The sequence below is a fragment of the Pseudopodoces humilis genome, chromosome 1 (genome assembly GCF_049639895.1).
Source record: "Pseudopodoces humilis isolate 2021_Gansu_Grassland_sample_001 chromosome 1, ASM4963989v1, whole genome shotgun sequence".
Taxonomy (NCBI): Eukaryota; Metazoa; Chordata; class Aves; order Passeriformes; family Paridae; genus Pseudopodoces; species Pseudopodoces humilis.
Genome location: NC_142200.1, coordinates 45047498 through 45069071, shown reverse-complemented (window position 1 = coordinate 45069071; position 21574 = coordinate 45047498). Strand labels below are relative to the sequence as shown.

The 21574-nt window shown below is 40.5% G+C and overlaps 1 protein-coding gene across 3 annotated transcripts in view; it reads left to right on the top strand.

Moving 5' to 3' along the window:
- The window catches only part of TAF4B (TATA-box binding protein associated factor 4b), a 70494-nt gene that overhangs the window by 33976 nt on the left and 14944 nt on the right, over window positions 1–21574 (top strand). For 2 of the 3 annotated variants that reach the window (XR_015772762.1, XM_088056855.1), the window contains exons 10-13: window positions 3183–3352; window positions 6099–6229; window positions 10610–10735; window positions 11701–11757. Coding sequence is in view for 2 of the 3 variants with exons in the window: in XM_088056855.1 (XP_087912981.1) it covers window positions 3183–3352; window positions 6099–6229; window positions 10610–10735; window positions 11701–11757 (484 nt within the window). In the remaining variant the exon portion in view is untranslated. Of the gene's footprint in view, window positions 1–3182; window positions 3353–6098; window positions 6230–10609; window positions 10736–11700; window positions 11758–11865; window positions 11920–13203; window positions 13272–21574 lie in introns of those variants that run through there. The other variant, XM_088056860.1, reaches the window with a different exon arrangement.

Below are 21574 nucleotides of genomic sequence, written 5' to 3'. Positions count from 1 at the left end.
TCTACACATTTCTGTAAAGTATATGCTAGAGCACTCTGCTAAAAAAATCAGATGCATATTTCATCTGTAGATATTTGTTTTGAATTTATTCTGTTTAATAGAGTAGTTCTCTAGAGCACATGCAGCTTTCTGGCTTGGCTGGAATTGTTCTGGCCTGAGTAGTTGTCAGGGATGGTGCACAGAGGTTTGGTTCAGTTGTCTTTCTAGTTTTCCCTTTGGCTCTTGGATAGAACGGAGTAAAGTTAGGGGGATTCAGAAGACAAGTGCGGTTGTCTGACACCAGAGGGTGCCCCAGACTCACTTTTCAGGCAGCAGGCTGATTCACAGATGTGAGCTGCATCTGCAATTGCCTGGGCTGCCTTTGCAGTGAATACCCAGTATAAATGTCAAACCTGACTTCGTGCAGTGTGTCGCTCAGAACTCTTGAGTTCTGTTTTCCATCTTGTGCTAGTAAGTGTAAATCACTGGAGACTTAGAGCAGCTGGGTGAGTTTTTCCTGTTCATTTCTGTGTGTGACATGATCAAATGAAAGGGCCATTGAAGAAAGTGGTGCAGAAAAGGGGCTTTATGGAGGGATTGCTGAAAGTGAAAGCAAGTCAATATCCATCAAACACTTTCATGTACACTCTGTAATGCTTTAAATTTATCACCTTAGTGAAATGATTTCTACAGCTTACTCAAAGTACATGGTACCTTACTTAAAATGATTGAAGTTTGTTTGAACAACAACAAAAAAAAAGAGTAGTAAGAAGTATGAATATGGCTTCTGGAACTTCTGTTAATCTTTAGTGAGCACTTTTCTAAGGAAATATAGTGGCAATTTCTTTGGGTTAAGTAAAATAAGTACAACAGTTTTTTCATATCTTTCATCAAAGCTAATGACTAATTGACTTAATGCAAACTTATGTCTCACAGTGAAAAAGTTAGAATTGGTACTGAAGAACAGTACAGGTAGAGGTATCTGCTTGCATATAAACTCTTGTATGCCTGTACACACTAGAGAGACCGTATGCATGGAAATAATCAAGAAAATAGTAACCTGGTTAAAGAGAAATGAAACTTCTCTATGTAGAAAAATGCATAGATGTACATTATAGAAGTTTATCTGTTCTTTGCTTGAGCATTTTGAGTATGTGGCCAGATTAAAAGCAAAATTGATTTCCTGAAACTGCATGCTATGCAGTTGTGCCTGGGATGCAAGCATCATTCCTGGGATTCCATAAACAGTTCAGCAGGAGTAATGTCAGGTCCCAGCACTGATCGCTTGTGATGTGTGTTCCTGGTGCTGGTTGTGCTGATTTTTGTCAGCGGATCTATGGTAGTCACTGTGTTTCAGTGGGATTCTTGTCTCTGCCATCAGCAAAGACTTCTCTGTAGTGGTCACTAAGAAGAGGAAACTGGAATGTACTTGTGAAGATCAGTTAGCACTCAATTATCATCCCATGAATCTTCATTGACACGCTTGCTGAAATTTCAGGTCTCTGTTAGGCTGATAGAGCCGAGTATGCACTTGGAGCTGCTCAGTTGCTGGTTGAGAAGGGGTAGGAGGAGGGAAGCTTCTTCTGGCACTGTTGGCTTCAGCTTTAAATTGTGGCTGTGGACATCGAACTGTTCTGACAGTCCTGGGATTTAACACTTTTCTTAGCATGATGGATTTGGGGCACAAGCTGTTTGGGAAGCTGTTGTGTCCAGTTAGACGTAAAGAGCTGGAGCTGGTCTGAGAATCTATTAGGTTTCCTTTTCCCTGAACACACACACACATAGGAACTGCTAGCAGTGAGGGCACATGAGTGAAGGAGGGGTAGAAGAAGGACTCATTTTCTGGCAGTTCTCTCACTGGATGTTTGCAGAAAAATGGTGCCATAGAAACATACTGAAACCCAAAGGGAAAAATACATCTATAGTTTAAGAAAAATATCCTAACATTTTCTTGTGTCTTTTGAGTATTGCTTAACCTCAACCCCAACTCATGTTCTAATAACTTCTACCTCTAGTCAGTCAAAGAATAGCCTCCAAGAAATATAATTTCACCTTGGAACGGCAGATTTCTGGCTAACCCCTTGTTCAAAAGTTATTGAGGCCACACAGTGTTTTCTGAAGGTGAACTTTATCAAACCTAGCCAGAGAATATTTTTCAAGAGGGGTGTGTGTGTTGATTTTGTTTCCTATACTTTGCAAATAAAAATATGTACAGATTGAGTGATTTTACTTATCTGTCTTAATACTGTGGATGTCTGCTTTGGATTGGTCCTAAATCCCTGAAGCCACAACTAGGGCCTTTATCACATTATGAAGTAAAAATGCTTTCTTGTGAGTCTGAACTTATTTGATGATAACTTGGATTGTTTCTTTGACAAAGTAGCAGAAAAACCTTTTCCATATAAGACTCATTCAGTATTTTAACTTAAATGATCTCTAAAAAAAAAATTAGGCTGAAGCACACAGGCTATTATACCTAGTCTGAGTGATGTTCGCTCTTTAAGTATGCCAGATTTGAGTTTTTATTTTGAACATATAATCCAAAGCTGCTGCATGAGAATCCAGCTAATGGTGTTGCCAGCTAGAGCTCCGGCATGGTGCTTCAGAAGCAGTGGCATCTTCCCCACTGTGTACATAGTATGGTAGGACTGATCCAAAGTACAAAGTCTGGATTGGTTCTAGTACATAATCAAGACTGTTTGTATCCTGTGTTTTAAGGGAACTCGCTTAAGAAAACTGAAGATCAGGTCTGTGCTAATAAGCTTCTGCTTTCAGCCTCAGTTTGCAAGATATGCATCTTAGTTAGAAAATGGGCTTGTTTTATAGTGCAATGAGTCAACATTCAACTTCATTCCATACTTGGTTTTACCTGGTGAATTAGTTTTAGAACAAATTTCAGGCTGCGAGAGTGGTGGTGCAGGGTTAGGGGTTGTGGGAACTTTTAATCTGGGTTTAACTCAGTCCAAAGTTTCCAAGCTGGCTCAAAATTTCAGTTTCATATAAAGGATTTGCATGCCTAGCAACTGAGGCATTAGCCAAATTAATGCATTTTGCAGAAGTGTGAGAGCTTTTAGGAGCTCCCTGTCCACACCCACACTAAACATCAGTTGTATATAGGATATGTGAATGTGGTTGCTTGTTGATAGTTGAGACTTTGTGTCTATTCTGAACAAAGCATAAAATCTTGGTCTCCTCTTTTGTAGAGATGAAGATGACCTAAATGATGTGACTTCTATGGCTGGGGTTAATCTCAGTGAGGAGAATGCCTGCATTTTGGCAGCAAACTCTGAGCTCATTGGTACAGTGATTCACTCTTGCTCAGATGAACCATTTCTGTCTTCGGAAGCTCTTCAGACTAAGATCTTGAACATAGGTGAGAACAAAGGACACATAGCAGATATATATGGATGTAGTGTTTCCTTGCCTCTTTCATCAGCCATCCTCCAATCTTTGAAGAAGGACCTGGAATTATTAAGATCTGCCATCTCAGTTAATGTGTTTCTACCAAACAATACTGATTTTTCACTTCCCCTTCTAGGAAAGAGCTGTCCTTTAAAGTTTTCGTAAACAAAAACACAAAAACAGTTTGAAGCATAACGAAAAAAAAGAAACTGATACCACTTTAACATGTGAGAAGTGAGCAACTTTCTTATTCTTAAACCTAATGCAACACGTAACAACCATAAAGGTGCTAGTGTCAAAACACTTAAATGTGCTTTTCTGTCTTGGCAGCTTCTAACTTGATGCATTACTCTGACTTCCCTAACAGTTGTTGCATTCCTCAGCCTGTTCAGGTATATGTATACTCTATTGACTGACATTAGGAAGAAGTTTCAAACTTCCAGTACACACAGAGCAGAGCTTTGTTTATGCCTCCCTCCTTGGGGAAAAAAAAAACATAGTTAATTTTATACAGAAGAGATGTTGATGCTGTTTGTCTGTATAGTGAGTAATACTGTGGAATGTATGTTGAATGCTTGTCACAGGAAGTTTCTTGTGTAGGTATCATCTCAGCGTTACCTTCTGGACAAAAGATTAAGTGTTTCTCAGCAATGTTGTATTATCTCAGAGCAGGGAGCATGCATTTGTGTAGCAGCACACTGGCTGGTCCCACTGCTGTCGACAGCAAACTCTATGCATGTGCTCAGCTCCTTGCTCGTGCCCTCTGCCCTGTACTTGCTGCACTGGAACACTGAGTTTTACAGCTGAGCATCCAGGAAAGCCTCAATGTGCAGTCACAATTCTGTCACAGTGGCTTAACCACGTGTTCACAAAGTCTTTCTGTTTCCACACACAGCTGGTTCTTAGTCCAGAGTGAGCAGCTAGCGTGTGACAAGCACGTAACCTGCAAGTGCTACCTGTGACCTTGGTGCTCCTGCCCCGGTCAGCCAGATGTGTCATCTCGAGCTGTACGGGGCTTAGTAAATGCTGTGTTACTGGGGGCAAAGGGAGAATACACATCAGGTCTGGTGCCTGGAAGTTGTTCTCAACATTCAGTAGAGGATTAATCAGTCATTTGTGGGAAGTGGGTATAAGGAAAAATAAAGAGCTCTGCAAAAACAGGGAGAGTATTTCTAGAATAATTTGCTTGTTGTGGGTGTAAAGACAATGTGTTGAAAGACAGAAAATAGAAGCCTGGCTGTTTCATAGCTAGAATGGTAGTTGTTCCAAATTAATAATAATAATAATAATACAGTAATTCATGTCATAAATGATAAGTGCTTGTTTGCAAGAAAAGGAGTGCTGCCAGGGAGTAGAGCAATTCAGAAAGTTAAGATGTCTGCTTTTGAGCTGAGCCATCTTTGGATTAAGAAATGTGTGTGTGTGTGTGTGCGCGTGTGTAGGGAGGTCTTGAGATTTTGGGGGGATTTTATTTTGTTTTTAAGTTGGTGTTTCATTAATCTGATTGTCTAGCGAGAAGCTGCAGAGGAAGCATTTTGAAACATGCTTGAGCAAAATGAGCTTTGCACTCAGTTAAGTTACAGGCCAGTGCTTACTGATCAAACAGGGAATGCTTTGGTTGTGTATGGGAAAACATTCTAGGTTTTCCCTGTCTTGTGAGATTGTCATTCATTTTCAGTTACAGTAGCAAAAGCAAATGAAATAGGTGATTAGCTTTTTTCAGAGTGCGCTGTTTATCCAATCTTAACACTTCACTTGGCAGTAAATACTGAAATGGGTTTTGAAGGCGTGCTGTATATTGCATCATAAAGTATTACAGCTGCTGTAAATGCAGTGTAGGGCAAGGAAAAGTGCTTCTGACAGGTACAACGTATGAGGCATGTGGAACTGCCGCTTGCCGTGCCTACCAGGGAAAAGCCGCAGCCGCCCAGGTGTCTCGATGGAGCCGCGCTGAGTGATGGATGGTGTCAGCCACGGGAAGGCTTCTCTGTCGGCAGCCTGCAGCCGTGGGAAGGTCACAGAGGTGATGCCCAGCTCTGGGTGCAGGGCCAGCACAGCCTTGCCTGGAGCTGTCACCAGCCTTGGTCGCAGCTGCTGAGACGCGGAGAATCGGCGGCAGCCCGAGAGGAAAGGTTGAAGGTGATGGCAGGATGGCCCTGGCTGGACTGGAATCTGCGCTGTCCGAGCGGCTGCTGTGGGTTGGTTGGGTCTGTCTGCCCCGTGTCGGTCAGTCAAGGCAGTTCGGAGGGTCTCGTGTGCCTGGAGTGCGCTGCAAAACCCATTCCTGCTCGTCAAATAAATGTCATGAGTTGTTAACAAGCACGGTGTCAAGCAGGGCAAAATGTAATTCTGTATTTTTTTAATTACTGGAATTAACAGAATATGGCACTAATTTTTACAGCTACCTCTTCTCCCCCTCCCTGAACACGAAACTTGATTTGTGTTCTTATTAACTTTGTCCTATAAATGACCTTGCAAGGAGAGTGGTTCTGGAGGCTAAGTGAAACAATGTCTATATTTTCTGAAGCTCCAGGCTAAGTTTTATTAATGTAATGTCTAAGATCTTTGAAGTTGTGACTTTACCAGGAAAATCATAATCTCCAAACCTTTATTCATAATGGGTATGACTTCCAGGGGGAACAGAATACCTGCTGTGCTAATTATTTCAATTATCAGCTACTACTAAAACACGTAATGGATTTTCTCTGCTTCCACAGGTAAAAGGCATGACATTATGGAACTTAACTCTGATGTTGTGAACTTGATCTCCCACGCTACACAGCAGAGATTACGAAGGCTCCTGGAAAAACTAACTGTAATTGCTCGGCACAGAGTGTCAACCCACAAGGTAAAGGAAATCATTAGCAAGTTTTGCACAAAGTTTTCCTGCTTTGCAGCCTTGAAGGTAAACCTCTTCCAAGTGTGGGCACATCACAGGCAACATTTGTGTTCCCAGTATCTACCAAAGGCTGGTTTTAGCTTTGTCTAGCCCAGCATATAACTGTTCCATTTGACTTGTTGGGCAGGTGCTCTTAAAACCCAGCGTGAGACTGAATGCATGTGTTTCTTCCATAGCAGTGGTAGCTGTTATACAAAGTCTCTTACATGGTAAATGGAAAGCTAATCTTGAATGCTCTTGATGGTGGGTTGATTTAGGGGCTTGTGTTTTCCTTATGCATTTATTGTTGGTAGAATTGCAGTCAGTATTGGCTCAGTAAAAAGCCTTGGGAAACTGAATTGATTATTTTACTTGTAGAAAGTTCTCCATGAAGGCAGAGGCCCTTTTCATCTTAAGATTTTTTTTTCATCTTAAGCTTTATTTAGCTTCATTCAATGTAAAGTCTGTTGTGTCCCAGTGGGCTGGTATCCCTTAAGATGCTTGTATGGTGCAAATGGGAAGTGATAATGTACTGGCCAAACCAGCTCTTTCTTTTTCTGGTTTTTTTTTTGTCATTCAATAGCAAGATACTAATCCTTACTTCTTTCAACGTGAAGGTGTTTTAGAAAAATAAGAAGTGAGAAGCAAATGTATCTGTCAACTCTTACTTTCCTGTTTGTTCAGGTTTGAGCAAGAACTTTATGCTTAATGAAATTTAACTAGAGCAACCAACTGATGGGATCAGAGTTATTTTTGTATTTTTGTACTGAACACTTTTTATGGGCTTTTCAGCACTGGAGCAGCAATAGTAAAGAGGAGCAACTATTTGGAAACTAAATGTATTTACAGTGCTGTCTGGAGCAGTTGGAATATTCTGCTCCTTGCCAGAAGAAGATGTAATAGAAAAGAAAATCAATACAGGACAAGTACAGAGTTTTGTCTGAAAAGATTTCAGAAATCTGCACATGTTGTATGGTGTTTTCTCGAAAGTGGGAGGTACAATTGAGCTTGTGAGCATAAGTGAGGAGGAGGCTGAAGTCCTGAGTAACCAGTAGAACTAAGTGTCTTGCAGACACCAAGAGCAGAAGGAAATGCTTTTGGACAGTAAGCTGGATAGGACTGGTTTCTTTCTCATTGAACTAAAGCAATAGTAAACCAGATAGGTTTTTGTCTGATTGAATTGCCAGGAGCAATGATAAGATTATAAGATTGCAATAAGCTGGCTTTCTTTTCCTCTTTTCAAAAGCAAAACAAACAAAAAAAATCAGAAGTAACGGGCACAGTAATCTTACAGGCACAGATACCCTCTTTTGTTAGGACGATGGTATTACGTGACAGAGGAGTGTCCTACAGGATTACCTTTGTGAGCCTTGTGAGAGATGCTGACAGGCTTTTAGAAAGCTTAAGTTCAAGAAGAGAACACTGCAGAGTGCTGGAGTCCTGTTATGTATTAATGTAGGTGTTTATACAGCCCTGTATTCCATCAGCCGTGGTGCTTACCCCCTGTTCTCTTTTCGCTGGTGGCTTTTGATTCCCCTGAGCAATGTGGGCTACATCTATGTCAGATAAACTCCCAGAACCTTTCCAGGAGGGTTGGGTGGTTGCTCCATAAGGCTTTGTACTGGCCTATCTTCATTACAAAAAGACAGTAATAGGGGTAGGTGTGGTGAAACCAGAGTAATTACTGTTAGGGTAGGAGTTGGTATAAAAAGGCCAGTAATTCATGGGATCATACTCAGGGAGCTCTTCCCAGTTTGCTCAGTTCATGCCTAGCAGCTTTTATCTGATAGATAGCTCTGCAAAGACAGAGTGAATTGGCAGGGTAAAAGCTTCGTACTGTGCCATCACGTAGACTTGTCAACTTTTGTTCCTTTCTTTGCTAAATTTAAGGAAAAAAAATATGATTGGAAGTCACTAACTTAATTGGGATAAAACTATGATGGTGGTTTCTTTATGTGAAGTGGGAATAACTTTTTAGATGGTTGGGAGCTGCTCTCTGTGATGCAGCTCTTGTTGCAGTGCTCATATAGAGCCTTTGGAAGACCATAAAGGGAAAGGGTTTTAATGTGGATTCATCCCAGCATGAAACAGCTGCCGTGCTCCTGCGGTTGGAGCCCCTGAACTCATGGCTCCGAGAGGCATGGTGTGGTGCTGAGCTATAAATGATGCTCCATGAAAACATTTTCCCCTCTTGCAGTACCACTGAAATGCCACAACACTAAACTGCATTATCTGTAGGATGTAGGTGATAATGGTTGATCGTAACAGGACTGGCTACAAGTCATGAACAGGGGTACAGTGTAATGTTTTCTGTCTCAGCAATTCCCTGCTAAATGATCGCAGAGAAATTTATTGAGTAGGACAAAACATAACCTCAGGTGTTCCTCTTTTAAAAATTCCTGAAATAAGCTATCTAAAACAGGTGATGAGCTGAAATACGTTACCGATGCATCTACTTCCTGTCACATACGAGCTCGTGGTAATGCATTGGGGAGCTTCTGATTGGGAGACTTACATTGCTGGTTGGTATATCGTCATGGATTTGTCTTAAAATGTGTAAATATCCAGCTATTCCAAAGTGAAACACTTCTAAACTTTTAAAAAATAATGTTCTGGTACTACAGCTTTCTTCTTTGTCCTTTTAAAAGGATTGTGGAATGGTGGTGGATTATTATAAACTGCTGCTTCAAAACAAGTTGTACTTGATGTACCGAGAGTGACTCAAAAATAGCGTCTGCTTTGTGGAGGGTGGTTAAAAAAAGCGTGAGCAGTGACAGAAGCGGGGGAAAAGGTTTGTTGGACTTTTTTGCAGGGCCACAGACACTGTTTGGGAAAGTCTGTTGGTTGCAGCATGTGGTGTGTTTTGAGCCACAGTTGGTAATACGTGACAATGAGGTGGCTCATTGAAAAAGATCAGATGTAATACCAGAAAAGAGATTGATTCCATGCTCTGACTTAGTTGTGAAAATTCAAATTAGGAGACAACAGTGCTCACAAGAAAACTTTTTACTTTCCATCTTTTCATAGTGCATGACTGGATGTGAGAAGAAGAGTCTTAGTATCCTTGAAAACTAAAAATAGAGTAACTGATAGTCCATATACTTAATATGTAACCTTGCCTAAAATACAGCTGTAAAATATCCTATGCTTCTTTTAGAATAGTTGCATGTCAGAGTTGTTTCATTACAATGTGAGATTGGGGTAACATAGAACAAAGAGTTGCTGAAAGTACGTAGTGTGTGTGGCTGATAAAAGACCCAGGATAAACTTCTCAGGAAAAAAAACCAAGTTCACAAAGTAACTGAGAAAGAAGACATCTGTAGGACATACGCTAAAAAGTGATACAAACAGGTGGCACAGACATGCCTCATCTAGAATGGGCTCCTTGTCTTGTGCTGCCTAAATGCCCTCTGGCCAATGCGTGGCTCCAGAAGCCGGTCTTAGGAAGAGCAAAGTAGTAAAACCAAGCTTTTCATTGCCAGTTGACCCTGTTTTGGATCTTTCCTTTCTCTGCCTTTCAGAGCTAAAGTAAATGTCAACTCAAGCTTTCCAGTGTGGGCAAAAACAGAATGTAAAATAAACTAGTGATTGGTATTCTTCAGGCCAAAAGGAGCTCATGTGTCCAATGCCTCTATGTTCACTGATTGTTGGACTAATACTAACCATTAGTATTCATTGGCCCAGCTTTGTACAGGTGGCTGGACCAGATGACTTCCCTGGGTTACCTTTCAATGTAAACTACCCTGGGACTTGAAATGATTCTCTGAGGCAAAAAATATGTACTCTTAAAGCTATAATAAACTGTATATAATATATTTCACTTTCTTCATCCCTGAGATTCACTGTAACTGGTTCTAAACCACACCTCCAATACAAAAAACATCTTTTTAGAAATACCAGGCGATGCTTGTTTCAGTTTACACATTAAATGGCTGAAACTAGAACACAAAGCACTAGAAACTTAAAATGTCAAATTTTTTTTTTCTCTTCAAAGGAGAAAAGCTATAATGCCCTGCTGCTTTACAATTACTTTTTTTTTTTTTTTTTCAATACATGTTTACTGGATATGAAGTTGGTGGTTTAAAACAAAATTTCAGTCTTAATAAGGCTAGGGAAGACTTCTGTTATAGTCAGTATAGACTGGATGTTGTTGGATGTCACTTGTTCAGTAACCTGTTACTAGTCATGGACACCTGGAAACACTCTGGAGTGGAGAGGAGATGTTTAAATGACTGCCTACAACCTGAACAGCCCACACTTGGCAGCTTTGAAAAATAGTGTTGTTCTTTTCAGATGGTTCCCATTAGGTTTATTAGCTCCTGGTTGTCTATAACGCACTTCTTTTTTCAGGGGAGTGATAAGTACATCGTATGTAGTGACACCAGAGCACAACTGAGGTTTCTTGAGAAGCTTGATCACCTAGAAAAGCAGAGAAAAGATGAAGAGGAACGTGAAATGTTGCTTCGAGCAGCCAAGGTAAGACTCTAGGTTTCCAAGGAAGTAGTAATGTCCTCTAGATTGGTGACCATCTTCAGGTTTCTCCTACTTCTGCTTTAAATATTGTAGCCATTAAACCTGTCACTGAAAATCTGTAATGTTTAGGACAATTGAGGCTATACAGAAAAGGATTTAACTTATTTATGTTTTTTAAAAAGTCCACAAGATTTCATGGCAGCGTGTGGTGGGGTGAACTCCTCATTTGAGATTATTCCTACTGGTCAAAATGAAGTAAAAATCTGTAAATGTCCTTCCTGTATCTCAAAAATTTGCCTCTGAAACAGAAGCCTGGTGAGATCCACCACCCTTGCAGGTGTGTTTGTTTTCTGTAGTCAAGTTCAGAGGGCTGGCCTTGGAGCTGGTACCACAGCATCCATGAACCCCTGCTGGAGCTGTTGCTAGTACAGAATAAGTTCTTTCTCTTTTCCCTCTCCTCAAGAAGAGGAGGAAAAAAAAACCCCTATGACAGTAGATGTTGCTTCATGAGCTGTGACTTGACCATCATCTGTTTATTATTTTATTTTGATTTTGATTCAAGCCAAATTCTGGAGCCACTTGGGTGGAAACCTAATCTAGAGTTGAACGAACTGTGTTGTGCTTGCATGAATACAACTCCCTTTCTTTCCTATACTTCCTGTCCTTTTTAAGTGTCTGCTGCTGACATGAACAACATCATGCCTAGACTGGACCTGACTGACAGTGTTAGCATCATTTTCAGCTTAATCTTGCCTCCAGCTAGAGGAGAGGCAGCAGGCCCAGATGAGGAGGGGTGTGCACGTATGTGCACGGAGGGGGATGGAAGCCAGTCTGGATTGAGGCATTCACCCCTGGAGCTAAATCTTTCAATCACCAGAGAAAACTGTCATTTATTAAATATTTAACAGATAGGATGGTGTTTGGACGCCAGTAGTTTCTATTCAGTCTTTTTCCTCTTCCTTTGGTAGAGCCGTTCCAATAAAGAAGATCCAGAGCAACTGCGGTTAAAGCAGAAAGCGAAAGAGGTAGGACTTTCCAGTTACCATGCTTGCCTTTGTGTGTGGAGAGAAGGTTGGCAGCCCTGTCCTGGCAATTAGGTCAGGGTTTATTTTGCTGCTGCATACCATTTGCAGAGGCCTTGGGGAAGGACAGGAATTGCCACAGGCAAGGGCAGTGCTTCAAATGAGGTCAGTGAATTATGAGCTCTCTTTTTTTACCATTTTATTTTTGCTTTTTCAGTCCTGTCTCGAAACAGTCCTTTGTAAACTGCAGCAGTACACTTGGTAGGAATATAATGTGGGATTAGAAAAAAAAAAAAAAAAGAAACTTTGAGATTTAGCATCTGGGACTGTACAATAGGCTACATTTTTCCAGGGTAATTGTTCGTTTTGTAAATCTGATACTGCTTATAATTCTTTGGCTGGGAGGCGGTACTGGGATTTAGTTTTAAATGGAAAACGCCTCTGGCTTTTAATTTTCTGGGCCCAGCAGTTTTCTGTTCTGGAATGGAGCCCTTGTTTCACACAGTTCATGTTTAGCTGCAGGGGTTTTAGTTTATAGCTTAGACTGGTTAAGCTTTTACTCCCAGAGGCCTCTGCATAGCAACTGTAGAAATCAACAAATAAGTTCATTTATGTCTGCAGCCTCCTCTCAGTAGCTGACTTTTTACATTTCCCAATATCCATTTCCTGACTTTTCTAGCCTGAGAGAAAAAAGCTCCACTAATTGGAGCTTATTTTAATTGAGCCTTAATATTGGATCTCACTGGAGTTGCCCCCAGAGCTACTGGGAACAGAATGAAATGAAAGTACCTAAGGTTGAAGATGTGTGTGTGTGTGTATGTGTGTGTGAAATTTTTCACTTGACCTACAGATTCTTGTCCCTGCTGAATAAATCATCAAGCCTGTTCACATTTCTGATTAAGGATCTGACAGCAGACGATAATAAAGACAATTGAGGTGTGAGACGTGTGATACAGAGCTGAAGAAATTGGTTTCTATAGTTACTTGACTGATTTCATGCAATTTTTAAGGATCTTTGTGCTAAATGAGAGTGATTTTCTGAGCAACCTTTTTCCTTAACTGTGCCTCTTGAACTATGAAATTTGTTGTTGCTTAACATTGCTGCACTTGGCTCCTAGGTGCCAGCAGCAGCAGCAGGTTATTTATGAATGCTTTAAAGGCCCTTATTGTTTGGATTAATGTAGGGGCCCAGGCAAAACAAATGGAAATCCAGTAAAATAGTATTTGAATCAATGCTCTGGATTTGCACCACAGTAGATGAAATTTGTAAAATGAGAGAGAAGGAACTTGCTTTACTACCTATCCTTTAATTCTTTGTTTCTGCTTACAACTCTTTCTTCATTCCTACAATCTGTGAGTACAAAGTTGCCCTAAAGCCCTTCCCAGTTTGCCTCTAGTGCCACCAGGATCAACAATCAGTGGGTGATGCTAATCTATCTTGTTTTGTAGGTGACTTTACCTCTGCATCATTTGATCGTTTCTAGATGTACTTTCTTTTAATAAAGACTGCAAAGTAATTCATTTGTGCAGCTTCTCTTGTTTTCTGAACAGTAATGTGTAAGATCATGAAAAATATTCTGTGGTTTGCATATTTTAAACACAAAGAAGGTTAGGTTAGATTCATTGATTTTTTTTCATGAGAAAAAATTTTTTTTCTTTTAAAAAGTGGTATAGTGGTGTATAAAAAAAAGCAGCCAACAGAGCAGAGAAGACATCTAGGTTTAGTGCTTGGTGTTCTAATATGTCTTGAGTTCCCCTCCTTCAGTGCATCTCATCTTGTCCTAACACAACCTGCATCACTCTTTGTCCTGCGTGTTTCTCCATGCTGTGCTGCTCCCAGAGTGACACTGTCCAGCTGCTCCATCAAAAGAAGAGGAGGCAGATGTGCCTCTTGGGGCAACACAGATCTTTGTGTTGGTATTCACTTGCCCTTTGTCCTGCTTCTTTGTTCTCCAGAGAATGAGGTAGCCTGAAGCTTCTCCAAGCTTCACATGGAGAATGGGGATACTCACCTTCTGTGCCAGTGGTGCTTTTTCATCTCAAGACTGGGTGGAAATGAGAGCAAATGCAGCTGGAAAAAATTAGCACTTTATTGACAGTTTGGAGAAAACTGGTCAGCACACATTTGCATTGAAAAAATGCAAGCATGAATAGGACTGGAATAAGAGCAAAACAAAAATCAACAAATATCCCAAGACTAAAACTGGTAACACAGAAGCATGGTGTACAGTGGGACGAAGGCTTGAAATAGCTTGCTCTTGTCTGTCTGTCCTGTCATGTTGTGGTTATTGTCTCCTCCTTCAGGAACCAAACTTGGAAACTTTGATACCTCTGTCAGCTGGAATCAGATCCTTTCCAGGTCACTCCAGTCTAGTATCTGCTGGAAAGCCTGATCTGATTGTCTGCTTATAGTTCTTTAAGAATTAATATGGACCTGCCTTCCTCAAAGCTGTCTTTTATGTGTTGATGGTGACCCCCTGGGAGAAGGGAGAGGGTGTGGAGTATTGGCACTGTAGCATGTTCTAAAGCAAAGTTTCCCAAAATGCAGGGTGTACACCCTGACAATGAATGACAATAAATCCAGGATGTGCTGTCATCCAGTAGCTGGAAGCAACATCTTAACATTGCTGGAAGTACATCCAGAGACTCTGCAGTGGATTCTTTTATCCAAAAGGCTATACATAATTGCTGTGACCTTTTCATCCTTTTTGCATGACCTATTGCCTCAAACTTCCCCTATGCTAAGTCATTTACTTTCCTATATTCTTAGCCTATGTAGCTTGCCGTGAATTAAGTCTGTATTTATTTCCCTCTTTCACCTGTTTCAGCAGATTTTAATACCTATGGAAAGTGCACATTCCTTCTGAGACAGCTGCAAGGCTTGCTCCAAGCTGCTGCTTTGTGCACTCAAGAATTTTGTCCTTGCTCTCCTCATGGACCAGCTCTTTGTGCAGTGGCGTTCCTGCAGTCTGGGTAAATTACCCCTGTTTTTCATTCTGCCTTGTCTGCCTCTTCAAACTGAGAGGATGCAGTCCTCTCATTGTCCCTGATGTTTGCACTACTAAACCATAACTTTTTTTAGGTGGTTTCTGCTATTTCCTGTTCTACTTTCTACAGTGCTTCCAGTTACAAAGAAAATGTTCAGTCAATGTGATTCTTCTTGCTGTTTTTATAGTTTATCTGTGGCTTCATCCCCTCTCCTGAAATGAGCTTTCGTAAATTGAGTAGGTGTAGGATACTGTCAAATGTGCAAGCCAGCCATATGAACAGTGCAATCCCAGAAGACCTGTAAAAATGTCAGTATTAAACAGTTTGTACTGTAATTCTAAATATAAACTCTGATCCTTTAGAGTCATTTATGTTGGAAAAGACCTCTAAGATCATTGAGCCCAACTGTTTACCCAGCACTGGGTCTTAGGGACTAAACCATGTCCCTAAGTGCCACATCTAAATATTTTTAATTCCCTCCAAGAACAGTGGCTCAACTACTTCCTTAGAACAGCCTTTTCAAATGCTTGACGACCCTTTTGGTGAAGGAATTTTTCCCAATTTCTTTGTACTTTTGTTCATGCTCTTCAAAAGTGAGTGTGCTTTTGTAGTACGGCTTCAGGAAGCTTAAGGCTGAGCCTGGGCAAACCTTGTAGAATGTATCTGAGCAAGATACCTGCTTGGGATTGAGCAGGTGATGAGGTATTTTACTGCGAGCATCTTTGCTTATTTCCATAGTAGCCACCTTTATCCCTGCTCTCAACCTTGTGTCACCTTGTGGCATCTGCCAGTGCATAAAGAGGAGCAGCTGCATCTTGAGCTAGGGGAAGGAGTGTGTGGAGCAAGCACCTGATGGGCAGCAGGTTTGCCTGCTCCATGCCTTGCTCTCTCAGCAGCTGTGTTCACTTGTGACTGCACAGATCTTCCCACTCCCCTGTTCCTGCCTGCTTGATGCACTTGTGTGTTTTTTGACGCAGATACAAGGCAGCAGTAGATGAGATGATGAGAAAATTCGATACCTTTATTATCAACTCACTGGGAGGAAAATGGCAAACCCTAGGGTTTTTGTAGAGACCAAACAACGCCTATAGAAAACATCAAACAAAAAGCCAGCATGATTCCAGTGCGTTCTGGGTCTTACATAGTAATGACTGAATGTTAGTTGTTCTGTAGTATCTTTTCAACAGTTACCTATTTCGTATAATCTTCTAACTCCCTTATTTCCTCTCGCTTTCTCAGGTAACAAGTTACTGTAACTTGATTCTTTGCTGCTTGCCCTACGGCCTCCAACTCACATTTTCAAGCTGTTTGTTTTCTTTTTCCTCTTGTGCTGCTTCTCTGTCTAGTCTTCTGGACCCAGTGATTCAAATTATTTAAGACCATTCTTGTGTCAGGGCCGAAGTTAACCATAATCTCTCAAAAAAGCAAGTACAGGATGCTGCAAGCAAAACAAAACCTCATTCTGATCAATTGGCTTTTTTTATGAGCCTTCAGTGACATCCTAAGAGCTTCTGCTTAATTACCTGATTTATATTTATTATTCTGTAGTGTTTCTTACCTGCTTCTGCATGTTTTGAAAAACAAAAAAAAAAAACATGATAATCAAAAGAGACATAAATTTTATTAACTGCAATTTAGCCTTACAAATTACAAAGGGCAATCATCAGAGATTTGGTGTGTTACAAGTCTTGTAGAAAGGAATAGAAATTCCACAGTGTGTTAGATTATTGGGTGAGGTACAAAGCAAACAGAATGTCTGTTTGTGGCACTCATATTGGTGTTTTGAAGGGATGTAAGAAAAGAGCAGCTGAGACACTGCATTGAACACCCTAAAACCATCTGGCTGAAAGATGATAGCAACTATCTTTAGTGAAAAACAGCCCCCCCACAAAACTCCATTAAGTATGTTTTTGGATTTGCAAATAGCCTTTTCTCAGTTTGTCTGAGAGACAGAAAATGGACGTATAACCAGTTGTAAGTATGGCCTTAGATTAGAAATATGCTAATAGAGGAAACTTTAGGGCTGAAAATACAAAAAGAAAATTATAATGAAGATACAGAGAGCTGTCTGCCAAGAAGTGTTGGATGGACTGCATGATGAGATGGAGAAGCCTGCCTGCTGATGGTCATTGAACAGTCTTCTCATAAGAAATGGCATCTGAAACAAAACCTGTGGAATATGTTGTACTGGTATGGGTGCTGTTGTCTGTTTCTTGTCCTTGCAGCAAAATTAGCCTAAGCAATGTCTGAAAGCACACAGAGAGCTTGATGCTTAATGCCAGACACCCAAGAACTTCCCTGGGCCTCCAAGTAAGGCAAGCTGATGCGACTGCAAAGGGAGAATCATGTTCCAAGTGTCCTAGAAAACACAGAAATGTGTCAATAATGGTTAAGCAAACCAAAAAACTGGTAAAAGGAAATACACTCTCCAACACATAGGAAATTCTTACCAAGAGTGGGCAAAATAAGGAGTCAGGAAGTCACTGTGCCCTGGATGTTTTCCTTGTGTGGAGTTAATTATATATTAGGAAATATCAAGTCTAAATACCAATTTTTTTTCCCCTCCTCCTATGGGTAGATTACTTTGTGGTTATCCTGGAAAAAATATTCTGTTGTTCTCCAGAACATTTTATTGCACCCTTTTAGACAGACAAAGCAGCTGGTCTTGGGGCACACAGCCATGGTAGGGTCTGTGCTGCCACTGGAGCAGGTGTGTGGGATATTAATCTGAAAAAAATCTACAGTATTATATATAGCTCTGTTATAAGTCAGGACTGCATTTCAAACCAGTGCATGCTATTCTGCCTTTCTGCTGTTAAATCTAAATTACAACAGAGGGAAAAGTCAGTGGAAACTAATTGTATGGCTAACTAAAACAGTTTGAAAGGAAGCAATTGCAAGAAGAGAAGTTGCATTATAGGCAAAAGGAGAGGATGGTAAATGTTTAAATATGCAGCCTCCAAGTGTCAGTTTTCCTCAGAGAATGTCCCCCATATGAGAAGTCTGCTATTCAGCTAGCTGCATTCAACCTGTAGGGCAGAAAATTTTGTATAGGAAAGGTAGAAGCTGGAGGCAGTAATGCTCATTGAGCTTTATGACAACCAGTGTGAGAGGCTTGGGATTGAAAGCGGATTTTAGGGTTTATTTTTCATTTTCTTCACAAGTTCCTTAAAATGCTTAAAGGGAATGTGAAAAAAATTGCAGTTCTTTCTTCCAAAGACAATGAAGAGAGAAGTGACTGAGAGCAGTAGACAACTTTCAAAGCACTAAATAGAGGACATAATGAAACCCAGTGAAACCTTGCTTGAAAAAACTGGTCAAAAAGAGAGAATGGATACAAAAAAGAGAAAAATCATTTGAGTGGGATAAGTGGACCCACTAAAAAAGCACCTCAGTATTTAGTTCTTTAAAAATACACAGTAAAGGGCAATAAAAGGCTCAGATAGGTCTTGAGGTTTCTCTATCACAGATGTGAGCTAGAAAAAGGTAGACATTGAAATTTGGTCTCAGTTAATTTGACTTAAGTGAATTTTACTATTTGTTAATTTATTGTTTGGTTCCTTTATTGTGGAAGCTGATAGGATTGGGAGCTCCTGTCTCTTTTTTATGCCTATATTCCCTTCTTTTTTTTTTCCCCCCCGCAAGTCTTATACAAATTCTTGTTCATCTACTTTAGTGCTTTTATTACTCCTGATGTACTTATTGCTGGGTAGCACACATAACCCTTAGGCATACATTAAGTTGTCTTCAGCCTTCCCTGGTTTCCTTTCCTGCCAGTTTTTCTGTTAGTTTAAATATTTATTTAATCTGTCCTGTACTCTATCTGCCTGTAATGTCATATGTGGAGACATCCCCACTCTTTACTTAATATTAAAGCCAGTATCTTGTGCATACATTTTTAAGTCTTTCTCTTATATTAATTATAACGAAGTCCAGAATTTAGCCACATCTGTCTTGCCAGCATTTCTTCTGAGCTCATTTACATCCATGGGGCTGTATTTATTTGTCATTGCATTGCCAAGAAAATTTTTTGGCTCTTTTTTTTTTTTTTTTTTTTCCCCCAGACATAAGTTCCTAGCACTCAAATGAAGAGAGATTTCTTTTCTCTGCACCTCAGATTTGTTTGCTAATACTTAGTATATTGAAGTGCAGAAGCAGACAGTGGTATGAATTTCTCATGCTAGCACAATGCTGGCATGTCATCTGCTGGACAAGGGCTGCCTGTCTGGCTTTTCTTGAACCTCAGTCCTGTTACTGCTCCGTGAGCCCTGGCTGAGACAGGTGATCTCATCTCTACCTGTAGATAAACCTTCCCTGGCAAAACTGTTTTTTGAGGCTCTGGAGACCAAATGTTTCATGTACTTTGTCTTCTATGAAAGCTTATTCTAATTACTTGAATCCTGTGCTGGGTACTTTGTGACCTGACACAAAGGCTTTCATTTACTCCTTTTCTAAGGTGAACTTGAATTCAGCTAGATAACACTCTTCCCCCTCCCCCCCTTTGATAATACAGCCACCCTCTGCTGTACACATCATGGATTAGCTGCTGTGAATTAGTTGACTTTATTTGTAGCAGTGTATTCTTTTCATCAGTTCTGTTTAAGGGATTCTTCCACTTTAGGGAAAGCCTCGAGATTTGCACAACTTGTATTCTTGAGGCTCTGATAAGGCAGGCAACCATATTATCACGTACTTCTTAACCAAAAGAATTTAAAACCAATCAAAAGAGTTTAAAACCAATCTGCAGTATTGCTTTAAGTAAAAGTTTCAGCATCTCATAGCTGAAGCACTTGTCTTATACAACTTGAAATTTATTTTTTTAATATTAAAGTGCCTCAAAAATTTCGTTGGTGTAATAGTAAAAATAGATTTTGCGTATTTTCTGAAATGTGGGGTATGAGACATAAGTGAGAGAATTTCTGTGAGCAGGAAAAGAAATTTTTTTCTCAGAGGATTGAGTGAAGAACAGAGAGGTCAATTTTAAAACCTTTCATTTTGTGTGATTACAGCCATGCTGCAAATGCCATTTCACTATAAGGAAGGACTTTAAAACATACCTTATTTCCTGATTTCTGCTGCAGGTCAGATTAACTAAAATGGTTATTGTGTCACCCTAGAGATTCCTGCTTGCTGCAAGACCAGACTTTAAACCCTATTTTTATTATTAAAAAGGCCAGCAGCAACAAAGACTATTTTACAAGTTCTGAGACGTTTTCATAGCAATTTGATCTTTATACACAGGTTTTTAGAACTCTTTGTACTGCAATTCTTAGCATATGTGAAATCAGAAAGTGGGGGAAAGAAGCATGAGCATTCATTTGCCACTTGCCTGGAACCCATCCCCTCTTAATGCCCTTCTTGGGGAATGAGTTTTGAATAGAGCATGTGTTGGGTTCTTGTGTTATGATGGAAGAGCAGCTTCTTTCAGCAGATGAAGCAGGTCAGATTGAGGGGCAGCCTGTTAGTTTGGGGGTCTGATGTATGGTGCAGCTTCCTCCTGCTCCTCTGGAATTGCCATGACACACTTCTGTCTTCAAGGAAAAAGATTAATCTGTTGTCAAGATGAGTATGATGGTATGATTTCATCTGGGTGTGACAGTTCTTTCTCTTTGCATCCAATCATACTCAAAGACATCAGTGTTAATAAAACTGACCTCTAGAAGGGAAACCATGCAGCTTCTCTGTGTTATATCTTAATAAAGTGTATATACTACTTCTACCATCTTTTACTGCAGTGATCTTTCTTCCCTAACTTAGGTGCTACAAAACTAACCATTAAAGAAAGATTTGGCTCCACATAGTCACCTCTTGCTCTTTCCTAATCTCGTTTAGGAAAATCTGGTAGTAGTTAGCCAGCCAGTATCCTCAGGTATCCCTTGACATTATCTGCCTGTCTTCTCCTTATCCTGTGCTTTTTTTTAACTGCTCACACAATGTTTAGACACTTAATCTGCAATTTTTAATTGAACAAAACTTGATGAAAAGATGATTTTGCTGGCTTCAGCAGGGTAATTTGGATGCCTGCCCATATCGCTTAATGGGGATCTGTTGAGTCCATTATAGAAATAGAGTGTATAAATTCATTTGTCTTAATTATGTTCTCAGAAAAATCCCTGAGATGTAGAACGCAACAAGACCGTGATTTTTTTTTTTTTTTTTTTCTTTTGCTTCAAACCCCTGGTGAGATTTGTATGAGTTGAAAAATCCTTTGACTACCTAGGAGGTGGAAAATGTATTGGAGAGAGCAGATGTTGGTAATGACGTGTGATTCCAGCATTGTCTTGGGAGCTGCCTGGTTGAAGATGCATCAGTTCTGTTTCTAGAAAACACATATTTTTTTATACAATCCCCCAAGTGTCATCCTTTGTTACCTCTGCCAGCACTGCCCTCCAGCAGCATTGCTCCCTCCTGCAGTGTGTCTGTGCCAGCAGCACGCTTGGTCTGCTCAAATTCCATGGGGTAAATGGTGATGATGCCAAGGCACTGCCCAGTCCTCAACCAGAGCATCATCCTCATGCTCCACCATGAGATCCTTAACCTGCCCAGTCCCCTCCACTCCATGCTGATGCCAACCCAAAGCCCTCTTGGTATTTAATTCGTAGCTCTGCCTTTTGTCCTCACACTTGACCATGGCTGCCCATCAATAGCAGCTGTAAAAAGGAGAGAGGGTCTTATTTCAATGTTGCTTCAAGCCAGAGGTGTTCAGCAGCCACACGTTTTTGACAAGTCTAACTGCAGTAGAGCTGGTTGGTGCGTGTTTTGTAGAGTTAAGAGAGAAGGGAGATATATTTTCCAGTGATTGCCAGGGGTGGAAGCACACAGACTAATAAAG